This window comes from Ciconia boyciana, chromosome 10 (genome assembly GCF_034638445.1).
Source record: "Ciconia boyciana chromosome 10, ASM3463844v1, whole genome shotgun sequence".
Classification (NCBI taxonomy): Eukaryota; Metazoa; Chordata; class Aves; order Ciconiiformes; family Ciconiidae; genus Ciconia; species Ciconia boyciana.
In genome coordinates, this window is record NC_132943.1 from 13,173,911 (window position 1) to 13,186,685 (window position 12,775).

The following is a 12,775-nucleotide window of genomic DNA, read 5'->3' on the forward strand; positions in this document are numbered from 1 at the left end:
GCTAACTGAGTACAGAAATAGGGTTTATACTGGCTGGCCAAGTCTGTTACTTTGAATTTTCCTTGTAGTTCCAACAACCAGATTGACTTAATTCAGATGAGATTATCTAGACCCAATTCTCCCCTTCCCTCATTCTCTATGTCACCACTTGAGGGTAGGTAAATGCAATAGGATCAAGACACGGTGGTTGCCTTATAAAGCGAGAACCAGGTTCATTAACTAATTCCCTTATAAATACCAGTCTACCAGATTTCACACTTGCCATGAACTTTCAGAGGATTTCCTAGGTTTTAAATGGGTGTTCCTGGCCATTTCAGATACTCTGCTACAGTTTCACTGTGTCCACCCAGCCTGCAGTGATTGATACAAGTCAATAACTTGGATTCATTCTGGTGTTCATACATCATATGAAGCATAATTAGCAAAAAGCCTATTACAATGGGATTCGTTTTTAATGACAAAAGTAACAGTTTTAGCTGGTCTATAATCACAGAACTATGTAATATCAGGCTGTCAGGGACTATCAAAATACACCTACTACCCAAAGCCAGGATCCTCCCTCTATACCTAAGCTGGTCCTGCCAGACGTTTAGCTAATTTGCTTTTAGCAAAGGACCAAATGACCCTGACTTCAATTTAAGTCCATTACCTCTTGTAATAGCCACAGCAGACGTGAAGATCAGCTTATTCCTTTCACCTCTGCAGTGACATTTGACATATTTCAACACTTATCTGCTCTCCACCAAGCTACCTATAACCTAAAACAAATCTGAACCTTTCCTAGCTGCCCACATCTTCTGGGCTTCTGACTATTCCTCTTCTACTGTGACCACTCCCTTGCTTCACAGTTTTCTTGACAGGATTGCTGCAAAATTGGTACCTCACACCACTACTTGAAGCCTTCCTAGAGTCAAGTTTAATGAACAGATTAAACAAAGGCTTCCTTTATTTGATATCTGAAATAAGTGTAGGAACTTTACGCTTCTGAAGTCTCATGTTTTTACCAAAAAAAAAGACCAGCACCAAAGAAGGAAGGCACTTAAGCATATGCTCAAGCCAGTCTTTACTGAGTAAAGCACTCCGGCGCACTCATGAAGTCCATGGGCCTTAAGGAGATGCTGAAGTGCTTTGCTGAGGACCAGTTCCTCCCTGCACTGGGGCCACAGTGCTTCGGTGACAGTCACTCGCCAGAGCCCACCCTACCCACAAACCACGGGAATCTCTCGTGCCAAGGATAAAATAAGCCATCCCCTTCCAGTTCAGAGCCTCTTTTTTCCTTCTGCACTGGGTGTAATGGAATTGCAAGATCTAAACCGAATGTAACACTTTCATGCCACCTTCCCTTCCTCTCAGTAACAGTACTGGGACAAGAAACAACCAGTCCCAAAAGAATACAGCAACCAGAGACAGGTACAGTTCACCTTTTCATTTTTACGACCTATTAAATAGGCAATACTGTACTTTATTTTCCTGCTATATAATAGCAATAATTGCTTTTGAGCCTGGCACATCCTGACAGCTAATGACAGGTCAGATTAAAAGGCCAAACCTCCAGCTCATCCAAACCAATCATAAACTTTCCAGCAAAGTCTGAACTGGAGGTCAACATTGCTCTAAGGTACCCCATGGAAAATTTATGACGGGTACAGCACAGTTAACTTCAGAAACGGCAAATGGTGTACACATCCCACTCAGGAAGCTAATTAGGTCAAATTTAGACGAACAGACCGCTTTTTGTGAGACACAGGTGGCAGAGGCATAACTGGACTTTCCTCTGAACTGATCCTGCACTAAAAACTCTCCAGTGCAAAAAGCACCCCTGACCTGAGCTGCATCAAGCACAGGCACTGCCAGTCTCAGAGCTGTGCCACAGCCCTGTCACTCAGCTGTGCAGGATTAGCCCGGACCTACAGAAACCATCTTCAAGTGAGGAGGGAAATAATCAAACTAGAATAGATCTGGAGTTTAAATTTTCCGGTCTGAATTTAATAAAACGAGCTGCACATGGACAAGGAAGGGATAATTGCAGAACACAGCGCTCTGCAGCATGCCTTCTCCCTGGCACTACCTCAGTAGGTGATTCTTTACATTCCTAATTCCTGCCCACCCCACACCTCGCAATGTACCTGCTGTGCAAGATGGGACTGCCTTCCCAAAGACTGCAGCGCACATTCCGCCAAGGGGAGAGGGCATTAGAGTGCTGCCTGGCTAGACAAAAACGCTTTTGAAAATATCTTCAAGTGTTGTACCGTGTCCTAAATAAATCTGAACAACTCCCACTCGTTTCAGCCCTAAGCAAACAAGGATTTAGAGAAAACACTTCTGAAAAACAACTAGTTGTGAGAACACAGGGGCGTCTGACAGTACTCGGTGCTTATGAGCAGCAATGGCCAGAGCTGCCCTAGCAATGAACCACAGTGCTTCATCTTTTCCTCATCACATGCTGCCTCTCCTGAGAAAACCTGTGAACTCGACAGTGAATGATCCAACAGGTAGAATCAGACCAAATCCAGCTAAAGCCATGAAACAACAATCCTATTTCTTTGTCACTCATGTATTATTGATATGTTATAAATTATACATTAAGCACATTATAAAACGTTGACTTGAGAAGTCTTCAACTTGCTTAGAGAGATCAATACACCTTATTAGTACAAACAGGTAACTAAATTATTGTGACTGCTGTTGATGGATTTTATCATGGTCAAAACTTATTTTCATTTCAATCTGGTATGAATGCTAACTTTGTTGACAGAGCTATATTAAAAGTAAGATTTTATTAATGCTTATGCTTAGTGGCTAGGAGGATGGTCAGTAGCTAACGTAAGGAAATCCCCCTCCCATGACACTGTGATTCTCCACTAAAAAAGGGGATTAATTATTACTATAAGGGCATCCATCCTTGATCCCTCTATGAAACATCAGGCCTAAAACCTGATCAAACCCATTACGGCAAACATTTCATTATCTTTACCAACATGAGCTCAACAAACTCACACATTAGAAGCTAAACATAAAACTACATAGTGTCAGAGACCGTTTTTCCGTAGCAAGAACTACACTGGATTTAAAGGGCAAGTGAATTAACACCTCATTCTCCAAAGGTTTAAAAAGAATAAAAACCAAGAGAGAGAGAGTCCTGAAGGGATCTGGAACAGAGTAATTAATCTCTGTTTTGTTTCGACTTGCTTAAAAATTCCCCCCTTCGATAAGTATTTGTGGATTTAAATACTCAAAAAAATAAAGTGTTAAAAGGATTTTTTAAAATTTTATATAAATCTTATCTTCTCACTTACATATTTACCCTTCAGTTCTGTGGCTGCCTGCTGGTAAGATGGCATCATTCTCTTACAAACACCACACCCTGATAAAAAAAAAAAAAAAAAAGTATAAGTAATATGCCGACAACTCTGTTCAGACTGTTCTACAGGATCTATGTTCCAAAGCATATGAAACGACATTTTTTTATATACTAAACATTTTAAAACAAAATTCCTTATGTATTTCACTAAATAATTATTAGATTATTAGTTTCTAAGGATGTTACTTCTTGTTACATGTAGCTATTTTTGCATGTTTTTCCTGCTATTCATTTTCATACTCATTTCTCATCCCAGTTTTGGAAAGAGTAACACCATCTTCTATTCCTCGGGCTCTGAGCTGAGCCCAGAGGGGAACTTAAGATGAAACTCCCATTTCAGAAGTCAATGGAAGATGTCATGCTTGTGAACTCAAAACAAAGTAAAAAGCTTTGTGCGTTTCTGGTCTTTAAGGGAGGGGGGAGGTACTTCAGATTCATCCCAGCTTAACAAGTCTTTGAAATTCATTTGAGACACATTTCCTAAACACGTTAAACAGACATCAAAAGGTAAACAGTGCTCTGTTAATTGAGAAGACATAACTCAGAAGAAGCAACAGCCCCTGTAAGATACAATAACTTCATGTGCCAAGGAAAAGACAAATGGCAAGTGAGGAAGACTACCAATGTATAGCTGGAGTGTGCTAAGAGCTGTTTGATGATGCTCTGGAGTGCTAAGCAGATTAGCACTAAATCACCTTGCAAGCAGCAGGTTTCAGCCCTGCCAAGTAAAGTACTTGCATGAACGTGGGAAGGGGCAGGAGTGCAGACAGCATGAAAGAAAGGAAGCTGCGGCCAAGCACTTCAGACACTTGTGGAAACTCTTGTGTCCATCATGGGACAGTAGTCAACATTTTTATTCTGTTGAAGAGACAAGAGTTTTGAAAATATCTTCCAGAAAGAAGGAATAGATTTTGCAGCCACTGGTTTAGGATCACACCAGCATGCCTGGGAAGAACACCCTTTAATCAAAGAGAGCTCTTGTTTCTGTGGTCTTTCCACCTCTGATCTCTCTGCTCAAATTGCCAGTGAGGTTGTTAAATTAGTGCTGGTCAAAATGATGATTTCTTGGTGGGCACGGATGACTCATTTGAGGCACACTGAGGTCTTGCAGCTTCATCCAAACCACTGGACAGACATCAAAAGATGCGAGTTGTTAACACCATCCTCTGGATCTTCTGTTTCTTCTCTCTTCAGCAGCCTCAGGCCCTGAACTCCCCCAGCTATCGATCTCTCTCTCTTCCCCTCTTCAACCTATTACTGCTCCCCGGACTCCCTTCTAGAGCACTGGCACATACCAGCCTCCTCCACCCAGCCATCACCCCTATAGTCCTTCCGTTCCCAGCTCTACTGCTGCCTCAAACTTGCTGCTCCCAAACCCACTTCAGTACAACCTCTCCTGCCCACGCATTTCTGGGTTATACTGTTCAGGATGTTGTCAAGGCATATATATCCCTATACGGGCACAAAAGGGTAACCTCGAAAAACTCATGTTCTCCTGTTCCTTCTTCTTGTATTTTGACTCAAAAGGAGGGGCTTAACTAAACGCATATTAGTGTATCCACTAGTTAACACCTCCATTTTTAAAGCCCTGTTTTCAATGACATTATAAACAGCTCCTTTTTGTTGCCAAATCCAGACTGTCTCCTGCAGCAGTCTTCTTTGACAGTTAACTACAAATAAGTCTGAATGCCTATAAGTATACCTAATTTTTCATATTTAATGCTGTCTGACTTTATACTATAGGTCCGAAAGTACAGTGAATGGTCTCCAAATGGCAGGTAATATCTTCTAAGGAAAGCATGCCTTTGCTCTGAGTCGTTATACCCAGACCAAGCATTCCTGAAATATTAAAGAAACTACATCTAAGTTTGCAGTCGCTTTCATCTCCCTCTGCACTGGTACGTAATGAAAGAGCCCATTTCCTATGAATCTGCCACAATGAATCTAAAGCCCCTGCTTCCAACAAAGCAGAGAAATAACGCAGCTGTCTTCCCCGTAGCTTCCCAGACAAAGCCTCTGATGTCCTCTCGTGCCAAAGACCTCCCTGGCTCACCCCTTATAAGTAAAGAAAAGCAGAATTTCCTTTAGTGACCAGCCTTGATTTGCTGCTCCCAGTTATGAAAGGTAACACCTGTATGTAACCAGTAACTTCAGCTCCCCAAAGTCAGTATTTTAATGCAACTGCTGGATGTATTCTGTCTCCAGTAACAGAAGTAAGAAAAGAAAAATTGGACAAGAACCAAGTCAGAAGGTCTCATGTGTTAAATAAAAGATGAGGGAGTTAAGAATTGCGAAATCAGAGGGGAGAAAAAAAAACTTACAAGTAGGCTTCCTCCACAGCAGTTTAGAAAGCAGCAAAAGTATTACAGCACTGAAGACTAGCAGGTGTTTTGCCACTTCAAAAGAAGAGAAACTGGAAGGAGGAGGGTTTCTGGGGGAACGGTTCAAAGAGAACGAAGGGTTAGATAAGGCACATTTCAGGAAGAGACTCAGTTGTGGAAAACAATTATTCATGATACAGGTAAACTGTGAAAGCACTCTGCAGCTGAACTCTCCCCGAAGGGGCAATTTACAGGCAGAGCAGGCGTATCATCTCCCGCTGATGCTAAGGCGGCAGCAGCGACTGGGAGGCCACTCAGGACCATCCTGCTGCAGTCTGAAGGAACAGACCTGCAACTAATTTAATTAAAGGAAAAAACATTCTCTTAGTGATGCATCAAACTAAGTCTTGGGCAATTCTGGCCATCTTGGCAGTACTCAGATGAGACTAAAAAGGTAGAATGGCATTTCAGGCAGTAATTACAAGAGAAAATACAGGGAGAAACGCCAGATAATGCTGCCATGGAACACAGTTTTAAAGCGAATCAGCCAGCAAATTGCTAGTGGTGCCTAACATCAATTTCCCTATCAGGGCAGCACTGGGAGGCTTTTCAAGCTTAGGTCACACGTTCATTCCTTTCTCATGGTTCCCCCTCTTTCCAGCTGAGCAACAACTCCAGTGCAACACTATCTTGTTTTGAAGGGCTGGAAAGCCTCTAACATAGCAGTCACCAGGAAACACAAAAAAGCAGTTGTAAATCTGCAAAATTAAGGAACAAGCAGCCAATGCAATGACAAGATAGCAGCAATACAAGATCAAGATCACAAAAGAAATGCAATGACTGCAATGTGCTCTTCTCTTTCCTTCCTGCTCCCCTCCGTGAAATCCCACTTGTATTCAAGTCACTCCTGCCAATGTGGGTAGGAACACCCAGGGTGCCTCCCAGATGGAGTAGGAAAGATTCCTGCTCCTGACCACTGTACTGTTCCCTCTGCCTGCAGTTAGGAAGAACAAATACATGGGGTTTTTTCAACTCCACGGTCTCCTCCAGAGATCTTTTGCTTGTGTTGAAACAGCTTGTCTTATGCTATGGCCCAAACTGCAAAAGTAAAAAGTCTGTGCAATACTCATTTGCACTTACAGCTCTGTACAGGCCAGAGGGCTAGGCACTCTCAGACAGATGTATTAACACTTATGCACTCAGCATACAGTGTTTCTGTCTTGTACAACACAAATCTAGAAAAGACAACGGGTAAAGAAATTCAGAAAGCAGCTGCTTAAAAGAACAATGAGCAAGAGTTATCATCACAAGAGAAAGATGCAAGACTAGGATACAAGCGATGGACAACTAGGGGAAAACTGAAGACAAACAGGCAGAACAACACAAGGAGTTGAACGATAAAGATGGGACAAGATGGTATTAGTGAAGCACAGGTGAGGCTTCTACTCAGACTTGGACATCTCTCAGTGGAGAAGGGAGAAAGAGGTGGCAGGACGTGCTGGGTTACTTACATGGGGCATAGAACATCATCAGAAGAGGTTTGTCTTCCTTCTTCAGAAGCCTTCTCAATTCCTAATGAATGAACCAAAGAAAATAAAAACAGACCTATACCCAGGCACACCTCTTATTATTTGTGTTACAACTTTAAAAAGTTAATATATGTATTAATAAAATATAGGCTCATTTATCTGAGGGAAGAGGGGTGATCCTTCCTAACAGACAAGACTTGAGTTTCTTCTCCTTGCTCAATTTTAACTTGAAAGAAGATGGCAAAATTTATTATAGATTCAAATATCCTAGACCAGTATCCTCACTATTGAGATGTGGAAGTTGCATGGCTTGGTTTATTCTTACTACAGAATCTCTGACTGGAAACTTTTTCTTCCCTGACCCATCCAAAAAGCCATACTCTAATTCAAAAAGTCAGACTCAGTAATAAACAAACCAAGTTCAGTTTCCACACTGTGAAACCTTGTCAGAGCTATGAGAAGCCAGGAGAATAGATTTTTCAGTACTAGCATGATAGAGAAGCCAGATGAAGTTTTCAAATTGAATGCAACCCTTGGAAGGCTTGTAATAGAGTACAGAGGGTGAACATTAAAAATTAATTTTCCTGTAAAAACTGAATGTCAAAATAACTGTTTCTAATACTAAAAATGAAAGCTAGAAAATTGAAAAGGCCCTTTACAAAATACCAGCTAGAGTCCAATCAATTAAAGTTTTAAAAATCTATAGACTAGAAAACTAATACAAAAGACCAAGCTGATTATATTAAAGAGAAAATAATGGGTAGCTCTGTGGTGGCACTGGCTTTTTGAGGTAGTTCATCCTATTTGCTGCTTTCCCATTTAACACTGAGAGGACAGCTACTGTACAAGGTTAAATTACTCAGGACCTGGATCCTGTTCCTTCCTGCTCCAGACTTCCTGAGACGACCTCAGGCACACAAGGGAACCCAAGGTTTAACGACAACCTGCAGTTGTAAGAGCAGCGTTTTACCTCCTACTTGCATCCTGCAGTGACTGCATCTTGCAAGCTGGCTACACTTCCCTGAGACAAACAGGTGTCTACCGCTACACCATCCACAATGCTTTGATACTTGCTGTGTAGCTGGCAGACTAATATCATGACCACATGTAGGGGAGAGGAAGGCAGGAAGCAAGAGAGTTTATAGTTATCACAATGCACAAACTTTGCCAAGTCACTTAAAACAGTTTGGGTGCTTTAAACTTCCCTTCCAAAGAAAGGAAATAATGGTGCTTCATTAAGAGTTAACACAAACATACACACTCCTTTCATCCCATATATTTATAAAACATATAGAAATCTATCCAGCTAATGTACCTTTTCACTGTCAACATGCACAACATCTTTGGCTTCGGGATCCTCCTCCCACAGTGGAGCACCTTCTGGATCCTTGAGAAAGGCCACCATAGACTGTAATAAACAGGGAAAAAAGCTTTTAAAGCAAAATGAATTGAAACCATGAGACGTCCAATTTCAAATCCATGCTGTCATGCGAACAATTAGTGCCTTTGCTTTTCTGCTCATATACTCATCTGCTCTAATGCAGATGAACACAAATCTCCTACTGCAGAACCAAGGGATACACTGGTGCACACCTTTCTCACAACTGATATCCCAACTTACCAGTTCCTATTTCCACTATAAAACTGGGGAAAACGATGGTACCATCAATGGTACTAGATCTGCAATACTTCCACACCTACTCCCTGGCTTAGCAGGAAAGATTTCTCTTTATGTAGAGGTCAGGTTCCCATGCCTTTCACCGTATCTGAGTAACCTCTGAATCCAGTAGGATTAGTTGGAGGGCACACTGACACTCGCTGTGAGCAAAAGCAATGAACTCCACACTGCTTATTTGGTCAAAGGAAGAATAAGGCACCAATAGTTCCCTCTATGACCCGTCTACAGAGAAACTGCACTCAATGGATTTTTAAGTAGGAGAGTAAGAAGCAAACATGACAAGAGAAGTGGGAAATACAAGACCCTATAATTCTGCAGCTCCCATATTCAACAAGCTGAGTACACATGCATGCACACTTTATAAATGCTTTACCCGACTGACATGCAACCAACAATCCATTTCCAGCAGATCACAGACATTCTCTTTATCATAAGGAAATAATCTCTGCTGGTTCCGATTTCAGCCTGAGGGAAACTCCAGCCCTCCAAAGTCAATGAGATGCTCTCCACGGATTCCAGCAGTTGCATTGCCCCCTATTTCCAGCTGTACACGGAAGCACAGGCTTGAACACTGTTATCCTCAGATGTCTGTGCTCTAGGAAACATAATACTTGGTTTTCTGTATTCATTCACCACTCAGATTGACCCCATTTCTTTCTCTGTGGCATTGTTTGTAGGTACGCGTCCACTCCCAGACAGGATCTCTGACACACCAGTACCACAGCGAGGTCCCTGAGGGGCTTCCTTCATTTTAAGAGTGAGTGGATGATGCTGCAACAACACTAAGTGAACTTACTTGGAGTTGGAGCAAAGAAAAGCTTCATTAAAGCCTTCTTCAGCCCATGGGATATTTTGCCAAAGCAGTTCACAACTGAAGAGCAGACCTGAGTATACACTAACACACACCACGAGCATCCATCTAAAAGCCCAGGTTTGTACTCCACCTTCTCAAGAGCAGGTTAGCAGCACTCCTGGTGACACATGCTGCTGAAACAGTCTCAGACACTTTTGCCACCTCTCTGCCTTTGATAGGGCTGCTCTGGTACAGCATCCCAACAGCGTATCAACAGGTAGTGGAGTTCAGCTCATTTTCCTGCATCTCAGTTGGTACTGCAAGGCTTGGGAGGATTCAGAGCTTACAGCAGGATCCATTTATTGCATTTATGTTTCTGTCTACTTGCACAGCTAATATTGAAGAGATTTGTCTTATCACAAGAGGCAGCATATATTAGTCACTAGATAGCAAGCAAAGCACTTAATGTACACAGTAAGAAGACCTAAGGGGTGAGGTAGTAGTGTTGGGACCACAAACACTTCAAGGAGAAGAAATTTGTTTTAATATGGCATTAGCAGAAAAAGGAGCTAGCTAGGGAAAAAAAAAAAAAATCAAGTAATTTATAATGGAGTTACAGTTGTAAAAAGCTCTAAAACTAGAGGCATTAACATCCCAAATGATGCCCTAAGAAGACTTAATAATATACGGGGAAAGGAGAGAAGAGGACAAAACAAGGGAGATGTTCTACATTTAGGAAAGCTACATCAAGTTCTGCTAGCTCTCAGTCTGCACAGACCTCAACTATACACTGGAGTGGAGGAGAGAGGGGTCAACATTTTCAACGGTTAATGAATGTGATTGCTAGTTTCAAGAATTCCTGCATGCCAAGTTCAGTCGTGTAGAAACAGATGTGGTTAGAGGATGGAGGATTCAAGAGATTTAATTCATCCAGCCTCTCCTTCTCAGCCAAGACAGAAAAAATTAGATGTGTAATGTCTTCTGGCAGGAGCAGGCAGTACGTTGCCTTGCACTCATTAGTCCATGCGGTGAAGAGAACTTCCTGTGTGCCTTTAAATAGGAAAGAACACCCCACCACCACCACCAAACCACAGCACTTTCTAATCACATAAAAGCAGTGGTCCCCAGGCTGCTGGGTTAGAGACCACAGCAAGGTCCAGGCCACAGCAACCCCCACATTGAAGAATCAGCTACACTGCTGTCCTGCCATGACATGGTCAGGACCCGCTTTGATCCCCCGGCACTGACAGAGACATGCTGGGGGGTAACTGCTGCCCGAACCCCTGCCACAGCTTTGAACCTTAAACATCGATTCAGCAGAATACAGGGCATGGCTTCATCCAGCCTATGCTGCTAAAAGCAAGCAAGTTTTATCAGCACAATAGCTGACTATCATATACAGACCTAGGTTTTAACCTAAAAAAAAAAAATATATATATATATATGCAGAAACACATCCCTGTACTTTTCACTCCTTTGAAGTATAATGCAGTAGGGATGCTAATAAAGAGACTTCCCTTGATTTCACACACACACTCCTTACAACAGCAAACTTGAAAAGGATGCAGAGTTTAGAGCAGGACCAATTTATTGGGTTAGTCTACTCCCTTTGCTAGTACTGAGCAGACTTGTACTTTAATGAGTTTTCTCCATTTCAGGAGAGTAAAACTCTCCCTGTACTTTATCCTCCAGAAAAGGCTTCATCATGTAATAAACACAGACTGGATACCAGTCTTATGGCACTATCGAGGATTAGGACGCGGTATGGGTAAAGCAATGTATGAACAGACCTACCACTTAAGATCACAGACTGATCTAAATTTAGGTCTCCAACAGCAGCTGACTACAGATACTTGGGGAAAAAACTATACGAGTACCATTCCTGTATAGCATGCACTGGTATACGTTCTCAGTTTCTGACAACTAATTTAGTTTATGGACTCTGCACCAGCTGTTGTATTTGGACCTCTGTGTTTGCTAATATCAATGGACCTATCCTTTATGACCATCTAAAACTGTTTTTAAGACTTTTAAATTCTGGGCTTTCACAACATTTAGCTATGAGTTCCACAACTTTTTTTTAAACATTGAAGTTATTTGTTTCAAATCGGCCTCCCCAAAATGCCACTGTTTGCACCCAAGTTTGGAGAAAAAACATATATTCGTTTCCTTTTTCAAGCCACTCACAGTTATACAAATATCTGTCATAATCTCCTCCAGTTGTCCTTTATTCCAGGCCCAAGAATCTCCACATAAATATTCAAGCCATATGTGCCTCTGCTCATCCTCATTGCCCTGCTGCAGTACTTCTACAGCTTTCTCTTGATGGGGCAGCCAGAATCACATACAAGACACAAGATGAAGGAACCCAATGGACTCAGATGGTGCAATAACGTTTCTTCTTCCATTCTCCGTTCCTTTAACTTTTAAATACTGTTAAGCACAGGGCCAATATTTTCAAGCCAACCGCTGTCCTGACCGGTAATTCAAAACCCGTTACAACAGCCTGCATTACTCCAGCATAGTTGGAGCTGTGTTCTTTCCTTCCTTCTCACGTTCCTTACCCTACAAGTTCCTACTTTCATATTGACAAGCCACTTCGTATTGTGAGAACCTAAACCCTTCTGCAAGGAGTTGGAAATATTTTTTAGACTTATTACTAATAATTTTGCATCACTGAACTTCGTTACCTTCCAGTTCACCACCCTTTATCAGATACACCAAACACCTCAGACCCTAACACAAGTCTCAGCAGCAGGAGGTTCTGACTGCTAACTAACTTCCCCCCGCTGTGAACACTGAGCTATCCTTTATTCCTCATTTTTCTAACAGTAAACACACAAGGGCATCTCTGCTAACTATGTAAGGGTTTATTAAGAAATGAAAAGCTTTTCTTAAAAACCCAAGTACACTATCAGCTGGATCAGACACATCTATGAAATTGCCGATTACTTCAGAAGAATCTTTTTACAGTACTTCAGAGCTGTGTCCATCATTCTCCAAAATGTCATACATGTATTAATATGTCTACTGGAAGCCTGGAAAGAAGATCCAAATTTTATTGCCACAAGCTTGCTGAATGATGTGAAACAA

At 41.8% G+C, this 12,775-nt stretch overlaps 1 protein-coding gene across 1 annotated transcript in view; it reads right to left on the minus strand.

The window, feature by feature from the left end:
* The window catches only part of PDIA5 (protein disulfide isomerase family A member 5), a 105,347-nt gene that overhangs the window by 59,683 nt on the left and 32,889 nt on the right, over positions 1 to 12,775 (minus strand). Inside the window, exons 6-8 of the mRNA XM_072874393.1 lie at positions 8,527 to 8,619; positions 7,194 to 7,254; positions 3,297 to 3,364 (exon numbers count right to left, since the gene is read on the minus strand). Coding sequence (XP_072730494.1) covers positions 3,297 to 3,364; positions 7,194 to 7,254; positions 8,527 to 8,619 — 222 coding nt within the window. The remainder of the gene's footprint in view (positions 1 to 3,296; positions 3,365 to 7,193; positions 7,255 to 8,526; positions 8,620 to 12,775) is intronic.